Source organism: Cervus elaphus, chromosome 1, assembly GCF_910594005.1.
Source record: "Cervus elaphus chromosome 1, mCerEla1.1, whole genome shotgun sequence".
Lineage (NCBI taxonomy): Eukaryota > Metazoa > Chordata > Mammalia > Artiodactyla > Cervidae > Cervus > Cervus elaphus.
The window spans coordinates 68,830,216-68,846,039 of NC_057815.1; the positions used below are offsets into that span (position 1 = coordinate 68,830,216).

Below are 15,824 nucleotides of genomic sequence, written 5' to 3' on the forward strand. Positions count from 1 at the left end.
AGCTGGAACTAAGATTTCTGGGAGAAATATCAATAACCTCAGATATACAGATGACACCACCCTTATGGCAGAAAGCAAAGAAGAACTAAAGAGCCTCTTGGTGAAAGTGAAAGAGGAGAGTTAAAAAGTTGGCTTAAAACTCAACATTCAGAAAACTAAGATCATGGCATCTGGTCCCATCACTTCATGGGAAATAGATGGGGAAACAGTGGCAAACTTTATTTTTTTGGGCTCCAAAATCACTGCAGATGGTGACTGCAGCCATGAAATTAAAAGACACTTGCTCCTTGGAAGAAAAGCTATGACCAACCTAGACAGCATATTAAAAAGCAAAGACTTTACTTTGCCAAAAGAGGTCCATCTAGTCAAAGCTTTGGTTTTCCCAGTAGCCATGTATGGATGTGAGGGTTGGACTATAAAGAAAGCTGAGCACTGAAAAATTGATGCTTTTGAACTGTGGTGTTGGAGAAGACTCTTGAGAGTCCTTTAGAGAGCAAGGAGATCCAACCAGTCCATCCTAAAGGAGATCAGTCCTGGGTGTTCATTGGAAGGACTTATGCTGAAGCTGAAACTCCAGTACTTTGGCCACCTGATGTGAAGAGCTGACTCATTTGAAAAGACCCTGATGCTGGAAAGATTGAAGGAGGGAGAAGAAGAAGATGACAGAGGATGAGATGTTTGGATGGCATCGTCGACTCAATGCACTTGAGTTTCAGTAGGCTCTGGGAGTTGGTGATGGACAGGGAAGAATGGCGTTCTACAGTCCATGGGGTCGCAAAGTGTCAGACACGACTGAGCAACTGAACTGAACTGAACTGAACTGCATATCTATAAAAGGGAACCATGGATTTGACAGGTGAAAGAAGATAATTACTGCAACCAAGTAATACAGTAGGTGAAAAGAGGGCAGGATTGCCGTTTACTTGCTGCTTCACTTGCCAAGTAATGGGCAAGATTTGAGCAAAGGTAATCTGGCAGATGATGTGTTGCCTGAAGAATCCACTGAACTTCTCTTGCTCTGTAACAAGTTTACTCCAGACCAGGTGATTTTGAAGATTTTACCTAAGATACTGCTGGTGGCCAGGTTGGTGCAATGAGACCCTAGAGCTAGACGGACACCCACTCCCAGCTCTCACAAATGCTTAGCGACCTCTGTCAACAACAAAAACTGGCAGGTGTCTCAGACCACAGCCGAGCTCAGAGAAGTCTCTCGAGCAAGCAGAGGAATCAACATGGTTGAGTTTGCACCTTTGTTTGTGCCACTGGAACACAGGCTGCAGACCTTAGCAGTCCTGAAGTGGATCTTCAGTTCCTTGGCCCTGTGTAAAGAAAGCTGAGATGGGACTGGGAGGCCATGGGCACCTGCCACTTCAGGTGCATATAGTGCATTGGTGGCAGAAAGATACAGGTCCCAAGGCTGAACCTAGTGCCTGGGGGTCATCTGGGATGAGGGACATCCTGCTCACATGGCCTTGGGGCTGTTTTGCCATCAGGAGTGTCTCTGACTGTCCATGCCCATCTCACCCAGCCTAGGACCTGGGAGTGTCTGGAGGAGGACAGAGAGTCAACTAACCCTGGGCCTGGAGCTAGAAAGAGGGAAGCTGAGAAAAGGCATCTGGACCCTCTGATGCCAGGAACAGGCGCTTGTCCCTTATCTCAAGGCAAAGGGGATCCCCAAGATGGCCTTAGGAACAGGAGTGACATGGTCCAATCTGTGGGACACAACCTGTAATTTAGGGATCTTCTGTGTTGGGGTGTTGGGGGAGAGAGATGACAGCGAGCAGTTGTTACCAAATCAAATTTGTTCCTGCTGTGGGAACTCAGTAAAGCCCCTCTACTGACACTGGGTTGTGGTGAAAGAAAGTCCAGGTTTTACTACAGGGTCCAAGCAAGGAGTCCAGAGAGTTAAGGCTCAAAATGCCTGAAACCCCTTTGATTACCAGGGAATGGTATCTAGAGACTGGGTGAGGTAGAGATTCTGGGTGCATGATCAGCTCCTAGAAAATGGTCTGATTTCTGGGTGGTGAGGTAACTTAGAGTCACCATCATCAACTTTCTGGTTTCCCCTGGTCTGAGGTCTATGGGCTGGTGAGCAACTTCCTCCAGCTGCTGGGGGATCAGTATCTGCAAAACCATTCAAATATGAGTCTCAATATGGCTCTTGGGAACAAGCTAACAGTCTTTGAAATTTGTGGAATGGTTAAACTGTTATTTATTTTCTTGCTTGACTGTTTTCTTTTCTTTTTGTCTTTATGATTTCTCTTAATAATATTATTTTTGAAATTTAGTGAAGGCTTAGGAGGGTGAAGATTTTCTACAAATAAGAGGCAGGCAGAGGACATGAGGGATATTTTCCAGGAAGGCTGCATAGGTCCTGCTTGATTACAAGGTTACAACCTATAATAAGGATCACTACATAGACTCATGGGTGAAAACCAGCCCCCTGATTTTTTTTGTATTTACAGTCCATGAGCGAAGAATGGCTTTTACATTTTATATATTTTATTTATTTATTTTTTATAGCTCAATATTTATTTTTTCCCAATTATCTTTATTAGTTGGAGGCTAATTACTTTACATTATTGTAGTGGCTTTTGCCATACATTGACATGAATCAGCCATGGATTTGCATGTGTTCCCCATCCTGAACCCCCCTCCCACCTCCCTCCCCATCCCATCCCTCTGGGTCATCCCAGTGCACCAGCCCCGAGCACTTGTCTCATGCATCCAACCTGGACTGGCAATCTGTTTCACACTTGATAATATACATGTTTCAATGCAGTTCTCTCAGATCATCCCACCCTCGTCTTCTCTCATAGAGTCCAAAAGTCTGTTCTATACATCTGTGTCTCTTTTTCTGTCTTGCATATAGGGTTATCATAACCATCTTTCTCGAATAGCCAAAGCAATCTTGAGAAAGAAGAATGGAACTGGAGGAATCAACCTGCCTGACTTCAGGCTCTACTACAAAGCCACAGTCATCAAGACAGTATGGTACTGGCACAAAGACAGAAATATAGATCAATGGAACAGAATAGAAAGCCCAGAGATAAATACATGCACCTATGGACACCTTATCTTTGACAAAGGAGGCAAGAATATACAATGGAAAAAAGACAACCTCTTTAACAAGTGGTGCTGGGAAAACTGGTCAACCACTTGTAAAAGAATGAAGCTAGAACCCTTTCTAACACCATACACAAAAATAAACTCAAAATGGATTAAAGATCTCAATGTAAGACCAGAAACTATAAAACTCCTAGAGGAGAACATAGGCAAAACACTCTCTGACATAAATCACAGCAGGATCCTCTATGACCCACCTCCCAGAATATTGGAAATAAAAGCAAAAATAAACAAATGGGACCTAATGAAACTTAAAAGCTTTTGCACAACAAAGGAAACTATAAGCAATGTGAAAAGACAGCCTTCAGATTGGGAGAAAATAATAGCAAATGAAGAAACAGACAAAGGATTAATCTCAAAAATATACAAACAACTGATGCAGCTCAATTCCAGAAAAATAAATGACCCAATCAAAAAATGGGCCAAAGAACTAAACAGACATTTCTCTAAAGAAGGCATACAGATGGCTAACAAACACATGAAAAGATGCTCAACATCACTCATTATCAGAGAAATGCAAATCAAAACCACAATGAGGTACCATTACACGCCAGTCAGGACGGCTGCTATCCAAAAGTCTACAAGCAATAAATGCTGGAGAGGGCGTGGAGAAAAGGGAACCCTCTTACACTGTTGGTGGGAATGCAAACTAGGACAACCACTATGGAGAACAGTGTGGAGATTCCTTAAAAAACTGGAAATAGAACTGCCATATGACCCAGCAATCCCACTCCTGGGCATACACACTGAGGAAACCAGATCTGAAAGAGACACGTGTACCCCAGTGTTCATCGCAGCACTGTTTATAATAGCCAGGACATGGAAGCAACCTAGATGCCCATCAGCAGACGAATGGATAAGAAAGCTGTGGTACATATACACAATGGAATATTACTCAGCCATTAAAAAGAATACATTTGAATCAGTTCTAATGAGATGGATAAAACTGGAGTGAAGTATGTATATATATATATATATATATATATACACACACACAGGGTGAAGTATATATATATTACATATATAACTGGAGTGAAGTGTATATATATATATATATATATATATATATTATACAGAGTAAAGTAAGTCAGAAAGACAAACACCAATACAGTATACTAAGGCTTTTACATTTTAAATGCTTGCATTTTAAATGATTTTGTGTCTATGCAGTATCCTCCAAGTTGCCTCTTGAGCCCCAATAGCTGAAATATTTGCAATTCAGCCCTTTTGGAAAGGATTACTTACTTCTGCTCTAGGGAGATTGGGTGTGGGTGGAGAGAAGGGACTCTTTTTTAATGATATTAGGAGATGAGTTTACAGGGCAGAGTGTACAAAATGTCACAAAAGTAAGGGTTTCCAGGGAGCCAGTAAATGCTGCACATATAGTAAATAGATGGTTCATGCTGGGCATAGAGCAGGTGTTTGGGGAGGGGCAAAGAAGTGGCCAGAAAGGTCAACAAGGACCTGTCACTGAAAATTCAGGTCCCAGAAAAAAATACTTTCCAGTGGGTTACTTGTTTAATCTGTTTATTTCCTCTGCTCTGTAATTTACATACTCACACAGGAAGGTAAGCTCCTTTCAAATTGTTGGTCTTGTTCTCATCTGCATCTCCATCTCCTAGAAGAGTTGATGTTGATAAATGTTTGTTTAATGAATGAATGTTGAGAACATGATATGGACATAATAGTTGAATTGAAACCACCACTCATCCTACTAGCTTTCTGTATGAGGTTAGCCAACCTGAATACCCTCTCTGGGTCTTGGCAAAGTGGGGTTTTGCATCTTTTCCTCTTGGTGTTATGAGGGGAAAGAAGGCACTTCCTTTCTTCAGGGACTGAAAATACATCCAAGTTAGGATTTTGCTTGCTGATAGGAATTAAATGGTGAGCCCAGAGTGAGGGAGATGTTTAGATGGGGGTGTTGTTTCTGCTCAAGTAGAAATGCCTCCATTTTTAAATTCTCTTTTTCTGACTGAAAAACAAATACATGCTATTTTAACACACTGAAACATAATGTGTGTTCTAAAAGTCAAAGACTTCCCCCAAATCCTACCCTACAAGGAACTGCTATTAACAACTTGGTTCTATTCTCTCGACCAGGATAGTTCTTGTTTCATGGGTACAGAGGTTCAGTTTAGGAAGATGAAAAGAGTTCTAGATAAAGGCTGGTATAGTTACACCACAGTGTGAATTAATTTAATGCCACCAAACTGACTCTCAAAAACCATTTCAAGTATATGCCTAGGAGTGGGAATGCTGTATGGCATGGTTTCTCTATTTTAGTTTTATAAGAAATCTCCATACTTTTCTCCATAAGACCTCTCTCATGAGCCCATAATTTGAAAAGATAGAAGCATCCCAATGTTCATAACAGCACATTTACAATAGCTAGGACATGGAAGCCACCTAAGTATCCATTAGAGTAATGGATAAAGAATATGTGGTAATATAGGTAATGGAATATTACTCAGTCATAAAAAGGGACAAATTAAGGCCATTGTTAGTAACATGTATGGACCTAGAGTTTTCAAAACTGAGTGAAGATACAGCCAAAGAAAGACAAATATCACTTATATGCAGAATCAAAAAAGAGGTACAAATGTACTTATTTACAAAACAGAAGCAGAAAAAAGCCTTATGGTTACCAGGGGATAAGGGGGACAGATGAATTGGGAGATTTTGATTGACAAATAACACTACTGTATATACAAAAGATAACATAAAAACCTGCTGTACATCACAGGGATCTCTACTCAGTGCTCTGTAATGATCTTTACGGGGAAAGAATAAAAAGAAAAGTCAGAGTGGATATATTTATGTGTGTAACAGATTTTTTTCCTATACACCTGAAACTAATACAACGTTGTAAATGAACTATACTTTATTGAAAACTTTAAAAGAAAATACTGAAGAGTCATTTTGATGATAAGTATTGTGTTAAATATATTTTACCACCATAAAAATTAAATAACCAAACAAAGTACCCTAAACACAACACTGAAGTCAGCACCATGAGGGCAGGAACTCCTGTCTGTTGTTCACAACTGTACCACCAGCACTTGGCACATTGTAGGTACTCTATAGAAAGCGAGCCTCTGTGAGCCCCAAACTACTTTAATAAGCATTTTGCTACTGCTCAGACTGGGCTTCCCTGGTGGCTCAGCAGTAAAGAATTTTTCTGCAGTGCAGTAGCTGCAGGAAATGTGAGTTCGATCCCTGGGTCTCAAAAATCTCCTAGAGGAGGGCAGGGCAACCCACTCCATTGTTGCCTGGAGAATCCTCTGGACAGAGGAGCCTAGTGGGCTACAGCCCATAGGGTTGCAAAGAGTCAGACACAACTGAAGCAATTTAGCACACATTCAAGTACTATGCAGACTGGGTCAGAAGTCTCCTCTGGGAACTTGGCCATGAATGACAGGCCCAGTTTACCCTACTTTCAAATAGACTACAGGTGGAGGTTGACCTTTAAGAGTATGAGCACATGGTGTTGAGTGTAGGGAATGGAATGGAAAAGATGCAGTATTCTCTAACAGTGAGGCTCCATTGGCATCAGATTAAAGACAGCCCCACAGACCACCTGACCCTGAGTCAAAGCTGAGATTAGCCTTTGAAAAGGACTCAGAATCTTAAATCTGGGAGAAATTCCTCACTGCAACTGCTCCTAGAACTGCTGCACTCCTGATGATCAGGCCAGGCATGAGCAGCCCTCTTCCTCCAACTCTCCTTCACCAGGACAGGGCCTGGCAGCAGAGGAAAGAGTTCAGTGTAAGTTAAAGAGCTCAGGGAGTTGTATCCACTGAGCAGATTAGTGTGGCCAGAATATGGGGTGTAGGCAGGTGAGTGAGGCTGGAGTAAGAGGAGTCTGACCAGCAATAGGGAGCTTGAGGCCAGGCTGAACTGCTTGAGCTGAGCCTCAAAGTTATGAGAAGTCATGGGCAGACTTTAACTAAAGGGGGGATATACATTTCCCTTTGGCTCAGGCGGTAAAGCTCCTGCCTACAATGTGGGAGACTCAGGTTCAATCCCTGCATCAGGAAGATCCCTGAAGAAGGAAATGGCAACCCACTCCAGTATTCTTGCCTGGAAAATCCGATGGACGGAGGATCCTGGTAGGCTACAGTCCATGGGGTCCCAAAGAGTTGGACGTGACTTCACTTTCACTTTCATGGTGGAATTATCTGTGGAAAGATGGGCTGGGGTTAGACAGGAAGTGTACTGGCTAGAAAGAATATCTTTTCTCTGGAGTTCTAAAGAATGGATACCAGAAAGAGTTCATCCTGTTACATCTCCACCAGGCATTTATTGAGCACCTGGTGAATACAGTGAGGGAGATGGAGGGGCTAGACCCAGTGAGAAAGCAGTCTGCTGCAGTGGGAAAATGCAAGTTTGAATTTAGGCCAACTCCAGGCTCTCAATGTGACACTGGTGCTGTTGACTGCATTCTCTCCTTCTTAAAGCCTTGGGAAGCTGATCTCTTCCTCCTAGGGTGAGGACTGGACAGGACAATGCAGGCTGGGCATAAAGGAAAGCTCATTCCTTCACACCACTGACCACTAATTGTTCCTGCTCCCCTTCCCAGATTTTGTCTGCTACGTGGTCTTCATAGGCCTCCTGTTCACAAGATTCTGGATGATCAGTATCCTATATGCAATCTGGTGGTACCTGGATCGAGACACACCATGGCAAGGGGGCAGGCAGAGTGCTTTCATAAAGCACTTGACCTTATGGAAATACCTGAAGGACTATTTCCCCATCTCGGTGAGTATGGGGCTGACTAGGGAGTGGTCAGTACCATAATCTCCACGTGTCTATGGGGAAGTGTGACACTGTGTGCAGTGAGCAGAATACTGGGCTGGGAGACAGGTGATAGGCTATCACCACTATGTGGCTAGAGAGTCAGTTTCTGCCTGATTATGGTTCTCCAACTTCAGTGAGGTGAGGTCACTATGAGGACTGATGAATGTACAGGATTTGAGGAACATTGTAAGCCATGTAGTGCAGCACACTTAAGTATATTAACAGGTGTAAAACCATCAGCAGTCCAAGTTTGGAGTGAAGGAATCTGTAGTAAACATAAATTTTAAGACAGCATCTAGACCACACTTTATCAGACGATGAGTCTGACATCCAGAGATGGAGGAAGGTGTGAGCAAGGATATAGAGCAGGTTCTTTTACTGCTTTTAAGGTTTGTGTATTAGCTTTGAGGGTAGAAGCAGAACAGAGAGCCCTCAGGATATATCCTGCCCCAACTCTAATATGCTGTGTTTCCTTGGACAGAGCTTTGCCCATTCTGAATCTCAGTTTCCCCATGGATCCACAAAACAGTCTGATTACTCCTCTTCTGCCTCTCTCTTAATCTCTGGTCTCTGACTCTGGGTACCTCATGTCCATTTTTGATACTTACTCTGGCCCCAAGTATCAGTTCTTAGTGATACAGCCCCTGAATTTGAGTGAACAGATCTTTGGCTCCTTTCCTAAATCTCAGACAGACTAAACCCTTGGATGTAAGCAGCTGTGATGATTAATTGTCCAGTGGGGACAGGAAGGGGAGTGCATTTGGGACACAGAGAAGTGCCAGGCAGGGACAAGTGGCTTTCCTTAGGACACAGGAGAGAAGAATATATAGTCTTCTGTGTATTTGATGTCTGAAGACACATATTCAATGTCTGAAGGTGGATAATGAAGGTTCTAATACAGAGTCTGCAACATGCCAGCTGTATGACTTTGAGTGAGTTAAACATGCTCCTCGAGCTTCAATTTTTTCACGTGTAAAGTGGAAATACTGCCACGTACATCATTGGGTTTTGTGGATTCCATTAGACATTAGGTGATCCTGGGGCTTCTAAGGACAGCATCTGGTTCTCTTTTCACACCTGGAGATGCTCTCTGGCTCTATTTCACACCTGGAGCTGCTGTCAAGTGCATCTCTGGCAGAAAAATTGTGTGGGATGGCTCTGTGTCTGTGTCATCTATATCTCTTCTGTCCCTCCTCTAGCTAGGTATCTCCCCTGGAGGTTTTGTCAGTTGGGCACTATTGAAATTTTGAGAAAATGAACCTGATTTGCAATAATTCCACCTGCACAGAGTTTGGGATTGCTGGCCAGTGCAGGCCTGTGGCATCAGCACCTGCAGAAGGCAGAGAAGACGGAAGGAGAGATGACATGTACTTTGATGCCTCTGTCCTGGACTGAGGTCTGTAGGTAGCACTGTGACTGGCAAACCCTGTATGCGAGACAGCAAAAGAGACACAGATGTATAGAACAGTCTTTTGGACTCTGTGGGAGAGGGTGAGGGTGGGATGATACGGGAGAATGGCATTGAAACATGTAAATTATCATATGTGAAATGAATCACCAGTCTAGGTTCGATGCATGATACAGGGTGCTTGGGGCTGGTGCACTGGGATGACCCAGAGGGATGGGAAGAGGAGGGAGGTGGGAGAGGGGTTCAGGATGGGGAACACATGTATACCCATGGCAGATTCACGTCAATGTATGACAAAACCAATACAATATTGTAAAGTTAAATAAATAAATAAATAAAACTGAAAAAAAAAAACAAAAAAAAGAACTCCCAAGTCATCAACCTGAGGAGCAAGCCTTGCAGAGATCTTAAGGCAGCAGGAGGTAGGGGGCCAGGGAGTCTCTGCTGTCTACTGAAAAGATACACACAACCTAAAAGTTATGAGGGGCTTTGTTCTGAGACCTTACGAAGGACAGTAGTCAGGAGATAGCCTCTCAGTAGTATCTGAGGAGCTGTTCCAAAAGGTAAGGGAGAAGTCAGGATTTATGGGGTTTTGCTGAGAAAAAAACCCAAAAATGTATGTAGTTAAACATCAGAAGATTAATGCCCGTCAAAGAGCAAACTCAAATAATGATATTAATGGTTTTCTACATATGGAGAGATGCAAAATCTGGGCTTACTGCAATTATTCCTTTGATGTGCATCCTCACCAGTATCCTATTTTTCTCCATCCTGAATTCCTTTCAAGGTCCATTGTCAGTGGCAGCTACAGTGGCTGCTGGCTTGAAGGCAAGCAAGCAGCATTCCTTGTCCTAACAACTCTACTGAAGCTACTCCACATCACAAGTCTTTGCACTCTATGACTCTTACTCTAGAGCTGCCTCCTAATAGTAGTTTCTAGTGAAATTAGGAGACTATGTCTGAGCATTGGAACTTCCTAAACACAACTTATGGGCTTCCTGAGCAGCTAGTGGTGGAGAAGCAGGTAGTGTTTTCCCCAGGACAAGCTGCTTCCACCTCATGCTGAAGTTCAGTCCAGGACCTGGATTTCTATGGGGAGATTTCATATCCCAGAGCAGCAGTATCTACCCAGACCAAGGCCTGAGCAGGGATGTAGTGCTGTGGGCAGGCTGTGACCAGGTGTTAAGAAGTGTTGCAAACTTGGCAGGATACCTCCCTGAGCCCTCCCCTCCGATCACTAGGGACTTGTGCCCCTCTTCGCTGCCCCCACTTCCCAGCACACTGGGATCTCTTACACTGAGTCACAGGGTTTCATGGGTCAGCCCTCCACCCAGGACTGAACTCCAGCTGCCACAGTTCTTGGAGAGATGCTCACCCCTTCCTGCAATGGTTCCCTCATTCTGTGCAGGCTCTGCCTGGGACAAGGTCACCCTTCACATAGGACAGGTGTTTGTGTCCCTGTCACCCTCCCAGGAGTCTTGCCTCTGCCTTGTGCAGGGGGCCTTCCTTCCCTGGTGGGCTGTATCGGCTTCATCCATTCATGGGTCTGCTCTCTCCCTCTTCATTCCACGGTCTCCCAGGGCATCTCCTCTGCTCCAGGCCTGCACCAGGAACAAGGATGTTCAGATAGGCCGTCTCTAATCTCAGGACACTCACATGGGGATGAGAAAGCTCTTGGGCACAGGGGGCACATAAAAGAGGTCAGCACAGAAAGTCAGCAGGCAGACCAGCAAGGGCACAAGATGAAGCTGATTCACCAGGTTTCTGTTCCTTCAGCTGGTCAAGACCGCAGAGCTGGACCCCTCCTGGAACTACCTCGCTGGCTTCCACCCTCATGGAAATGGGGTGATTGGAGCTTTTACCAACTTGTGCACGGAGAGCATGGGCTTCTCCTCAGTTTTCCCAGGCATCTGCTCGCATTTGATGATGCTGAACATGTGGCTCTGGTTCCTTTTCTTCAGGGATTATGCCATGTCAGTGGGTGAGTCCTCCTACTCTAGGTATCCCAGGAATTGTGAGGTCTGAAGGCATGAGGAGGGATTTTAAGGAGGGCAGTCAAATGTTCTGTACTTCTTCCAAGTGAATGTGTGGTAGACAAGGAGTTGAGACCCAAAGAAGCATTTCCCACAGCTCTGTGCTCAGTGATGAATGTGGAGGGAGAGTTGGAAAAAGGGGTAGTGCTCAGTACCTGTCATCAGGGAACGGCCAGCTGAGGTCTAGAGTAGAACCCAGGCCACATACTCCTGAACCATCTTTTCCTCCTTTACACTATATGTGACTACGTTCCTCTCTCCCCAGGGCTGGTCTTATCAGACAAGGAGAGTGCTACTCACATTCTGAGGAGGAAAGGAAGTGGCAACCTGCTATCCATCGTTGTTGGGGGCGTCAAGGAAGTACTGAATGCCAGGCCTGGAGCCTACAAGCTGGTGCTGTGGAACCACAAGGGCTTCATCAGGCTCGCCCTGATACATGGATATCGGGAAGAGGGTTCAGAGTTTAGCTGGATATTGGCAAGGATTGTATTTTGGAGGGAAGACTACAGAGGCAAATGCAGATTCTATTTTGGCAAGGAGAATCTCAATCCACTGACAATGAAGAGTCTGTCTTGGTGATCAATGTACTGTTTCATGCCCAAATACCCAGAGATGATTCTAGAAGAAAGATTTTGTGACTAAAGGATTTTTTTTTAATGTAAAAACAATTATTTTTTATTCATTATATAATCCACATGGCTAACAGCTTGCTTCTGAAATAATTAGTTGTAAACAAGCCACCACACTTAAGAATATTACTTATTAATAATAGGAGTTAGTTTTTCTTTCTTTTTTTTTATTATTTTTATTTAGTTGGAGGCTAATTACTTCACAACATTGCAGTGTGTTTTGTCTTACATTGACATGAATCAGCCATGGAGTTACATGTATTCCCCATCCCGATCCCCCCTCCCACCTCCCTCTCCACCCGATTCCTCTGGGTCTTCCCAGTGCACCAGGCCCGAGCACTTGGTGACTAAAGGATTAAGTCTCATGGATTATATTGCTGAAAGCTTGTGTTGCATTTGAGACCTAGGGAATTTGGGTGAATGGAGTTTGGGGCATAGCTTAGAGCTGTCTCTCATCTTAAAATATCTGTGAAGAAAAGAAACAAGCCAGAGCCGAAGAGATTTTTCCAGAAATTTTGCAGTTGTTTTATACCTGTAATGTTTCTTGGCAGTATTCTGGTCTTCCTGTTATGTAACTGGGAAGGGTTAATTTTGAATTTATGCTGGATCTGCTTCTGTGCCTTAAACCCTCATCTTGCAGCTGTTGTTGGTATTCAGTTGAGCTAAGTCACTCAGTTGTGTTCAACTCTTTGTGATCCTATGGGTTGCAGCAAGCCAGGCTTCCAGAGATTGCTCAAACTCATGTCCATCGAATTGGTATGCCATCCATCCTCTAGCTAGCATTACTTTGCTAGTGTGTGAGATGAGTGCAACTGTGTGGTAGTTTTAACATTCCTTGGCATTGCCTTTCTTTGGGATTGGAATGAAAACTACACTTTGTTAGCGTAGGCACACATAATGGCCTGCCTAAGGGAGATAACCTGAGCCACCCACCTGTGAAGGATTGCGAGGAAGTGAAACTAACACATTCCCCTACCTGAAATTTACCATTTTAAGGGATGTTTGCAAGGATCAAATAGTAATTTTACTTTGTTTCCTCACTTCCTCCCCATCTCTGATCCATTAAAGAACCTGGCAACCAGGCCCTGACAAGATGGTTATTTTGAGGTGCTAGCCTGCCATTTTCTCAGTCAGCCAGCTCCTGAAAAAGCCCCTTCCTCATCCCAACAGTACATCTCAGATTCCTTGGCCTATCTTTCAGCAAGCAGAACGAGCTTGTACTTGGTAACAATCCCACTGCCAGTTGGTGGCCCTGAGAGGAGCCATGACCTGCCTGAAATCATAAAGCTAGGCCATGGCAGACCTGAGAGACACCCGAGGCCTCCTACTTTTGGTCCAGGGCTCTGTCCTCTGCTTGAGTTCCTGTTCATAGGTCCCTGAGGGAAGTTGGGTGACCAGCTTGTGCCTTCTTTCCCCTCCACACGCCCTCTCTCCTGTCTCCCTCTAGGGCAGCTCTGGTGCCTATCTTCTCCTTTGGGGAGAATGACATATATGACCAGGTTGAGAACTCCCCTGGCTCCTGGCTGCACTGGTTCCAGGACCGACTTCTAAAGACCACAAGATTCTCCATCCCGCTCTTCTACGGCCATGGAGTCTTCCAGTACAGCTTTGGTCTTATGCCCTACCGCCGGCCCATCACCACCGCGGGTGAGCCTAGACCCAGGCTGGGAGGGGAAAGGGCTACACAACAAGGGGCTTGGGCTTGTGCTTCAAAGGGACATGTACAAAGGCCAGAAACATTCTTGACCTCATGGAACTCATGTTCTAGATTGAGAAACAGACACACAGGTCAATGTAAAGCAGTCTGGGGAGGGAACTCTAACTGAGGTAAACAGATCATTCGCCACTACTGATTTCTGAGCACCTACTGTGTAGCAGGCACTGCACTGGCTCCTTACATGCAACTGCTCAGTTTGCGCAACAACTTTGGAGGCAGGGACTATCATCCCCATTTTATCGATGGTGAATGTAGACTCAGAGAAAGTAAATCACTTCCAAAAGATCACCCTGTCCTTGAGTAAGGATGTTGAGACGTGAATCAGAATCTACTTGACTTTTATTATCCCAGAGAGGAGGGTTTGATTCTGACAGGAGAATCTCAAAAGGCTAATTGGAGAAGGTGAATACAAAGGAAGGGAATTCCAAATCTGTTAGTATTGTACATAAAATAGCAATCAGCAGGCTGGGAAGGAGAGCCTGGGGAATTTTCCTGTAAATAATGGGCATGGGCTTTAGTGCATGGACTTAGCAGGATCTCTTCAGCTATTGAGACATTTCATCTTGCTCTGGGCCATCACTCAGCTCTGTGTCTTGCAGTGGGGAAGCCCATCGAAGTGCAGAAGACATCACATCCCTCCCAGGAGGAGATGGACAGCCTGCACCAGTGCTACATCAGGGAGCTGAGCAACCTCTTCAAAGCCCACAAGCTCAAGTACAGCGTCCCAAAAGACCAACACTTGAAGTTCTACTGAGTACCTCTCCAGAAGAGGGGCTGTCCCAAAGGGCAGGGCTGGCATTAGAGAGGATGGAGGGAGGTGCTGTGATCCCAGAAGGTTTCCTGGAGGTGTCTGTTGAACACATCTCCAGAGCCTTCACTGATTCCTGCATTTCCACTTCATGCCAGGCCCTGGGTCACAGCTAGCTCTGTGACAAAGGAGACCAGACTGTGGCATCAGTGATTTGCTCTCCTACACTGACTCCTCTGTAGTGGGCCCTCTCCTTGGTTCTGCCCACTTGAGAAATGGGAGAGATGCTTGGAGAAAATGATGTCTATGTCTCCATCATCTGTGGTCCTGTCACTCAATGGGCAGGACAAGAGCAGCTCCAGTTAGCAGGTTTCTCTTCCTCTGCCTTGATTGACAGCACAGAAGCAGCCCCCAGCTTCAATTTTTTCTCCGAGAAACTCCTCCATCCTGCAACCTGCCTGTCCCAGCTTCTACCTCCCTGAGATGAAGAGGAGGGCGAGGCCACAACCCCATGACTTATCCTGGCACTTTTGAGTTTCTGAGTCCTCTGAGCCCCAGAGTAGCAGCCAGAGGAGCCGGGAAGTAGGGAAAGAGACTTGAGCTCTGTCACTGGATGAATGACCAGGGGCGGACCTCTTCACCCTCCGTCTGAGTCTCAGTTTCCCCAAGGGACTATGATGACCTCTCACCTCAGCTGTGATGTCACATGGACTGAAAGCTCCATGATGTGGCCACTACTCCTCATTTGTAACTTCAGCCTCGACCATGACATAGAAGGGAGCTCCATGTCAATTCATCAATGAAAAGATTGATTCAGTGTTCTTCTCTTTCTCCACCCTACTCCCCAACTGGGAACACTGGTCAAAGCCTCCCATTTAATCCCAGTCTGGCCCTGCAGCCCTACTGCCCTGTTTCCCCTTCCCAGATGTGGGATCCGAAGGGCCAGAGAATAGCATGTTACCTATTCCTCCCTGACCATTCAGCTCCAACTTAGAACCTCTGCCCTGTTCTGTGGGAGACAAGGGGGAAGCTATGTACAGACACAGGGCAAACCAGCCAGAGAAGGAACATGAGGAATGAGTGTTCTGTGTCTGCAAGCAGGGCAGATGGAGACATGCCTCTGATGAGATGAATTCTGGGTCACTGGGTCTGCGACACACATTATGAGTGAGGGACAGGATGGCAGGGTAGGGCCAGTACTGTGAACTCTCACATCTAGAGTAGGAAAGCAAGTTCTTTTCCTTCCAGAAGCTAATCACACCAATATGTACAAATGGAGGTGGGATTATTTTGTGAATGGAAATTTGGGTGTAAGCCTGGCCCAGCCCTTTTCAGTGACTTTGCAAGTCACATCCTTTTTAAACCT

At 45.0% G+C, this 15,824-nt stretch overlaps 1 protein-coding gene across 1 annotated transcript; it reads left to right on the forward strand.

Moving 5' to 3' along the window:
- The first annotated feature begins 1,232 nt into the window (after positions 1 to 1,232).
- Positions 1,233 to 14,464, forward strand: LOC122702538 (2-acylglycerol O-acyltransferase 2-like). The gene is made up of 6 exons (XM_043916124.1): positions 1,233 to 1,323; positions 7,706 to 7,884; positions 11,108 to 11,312; positions 11,630 to 11,825; positions 13,441 to 13,640; positions 14,310 to 14,464. Exons 1-6 carry the CDS (start codon positions 1,233 to 1,235, stop codon positions 14,462 to 14,464), a joined length of 1,026 nt encoding a protein of 341 aa, XP_043772059.1.
- Positions 14,465 to 15,824: the final 1,360 nt, after the last annotated feature.

What these genes read in the sequence shown, in the direction of transcription:
- LOC122702538 (XM_043916124.1), top strand. Translation starts at nt 1,233, where the DNA reads ATGGTTGAGTTTGCACCTTTGTTTGTGCCACTGGAACACAGGCTGCAG. An exon ending in CTTCAGTTCCTTGGCCCTGT is followed by an intron (nt 1,324 to 7,705) that starts GTAAAGAAAGCT and finishes TCCCCTTCCCAG; the next exon opens with ATTTTGTCTGCTACGTGGTC. An exon ending in CCGGCCCATCACCACCGCGG is followed by an intron (nt 13,641 to 14,309) that starts GTGAGCCTAGAC and finishes TGTGTCTTGCAG; the next exon opens with TGGGGAAGCCCATCGAAGTG.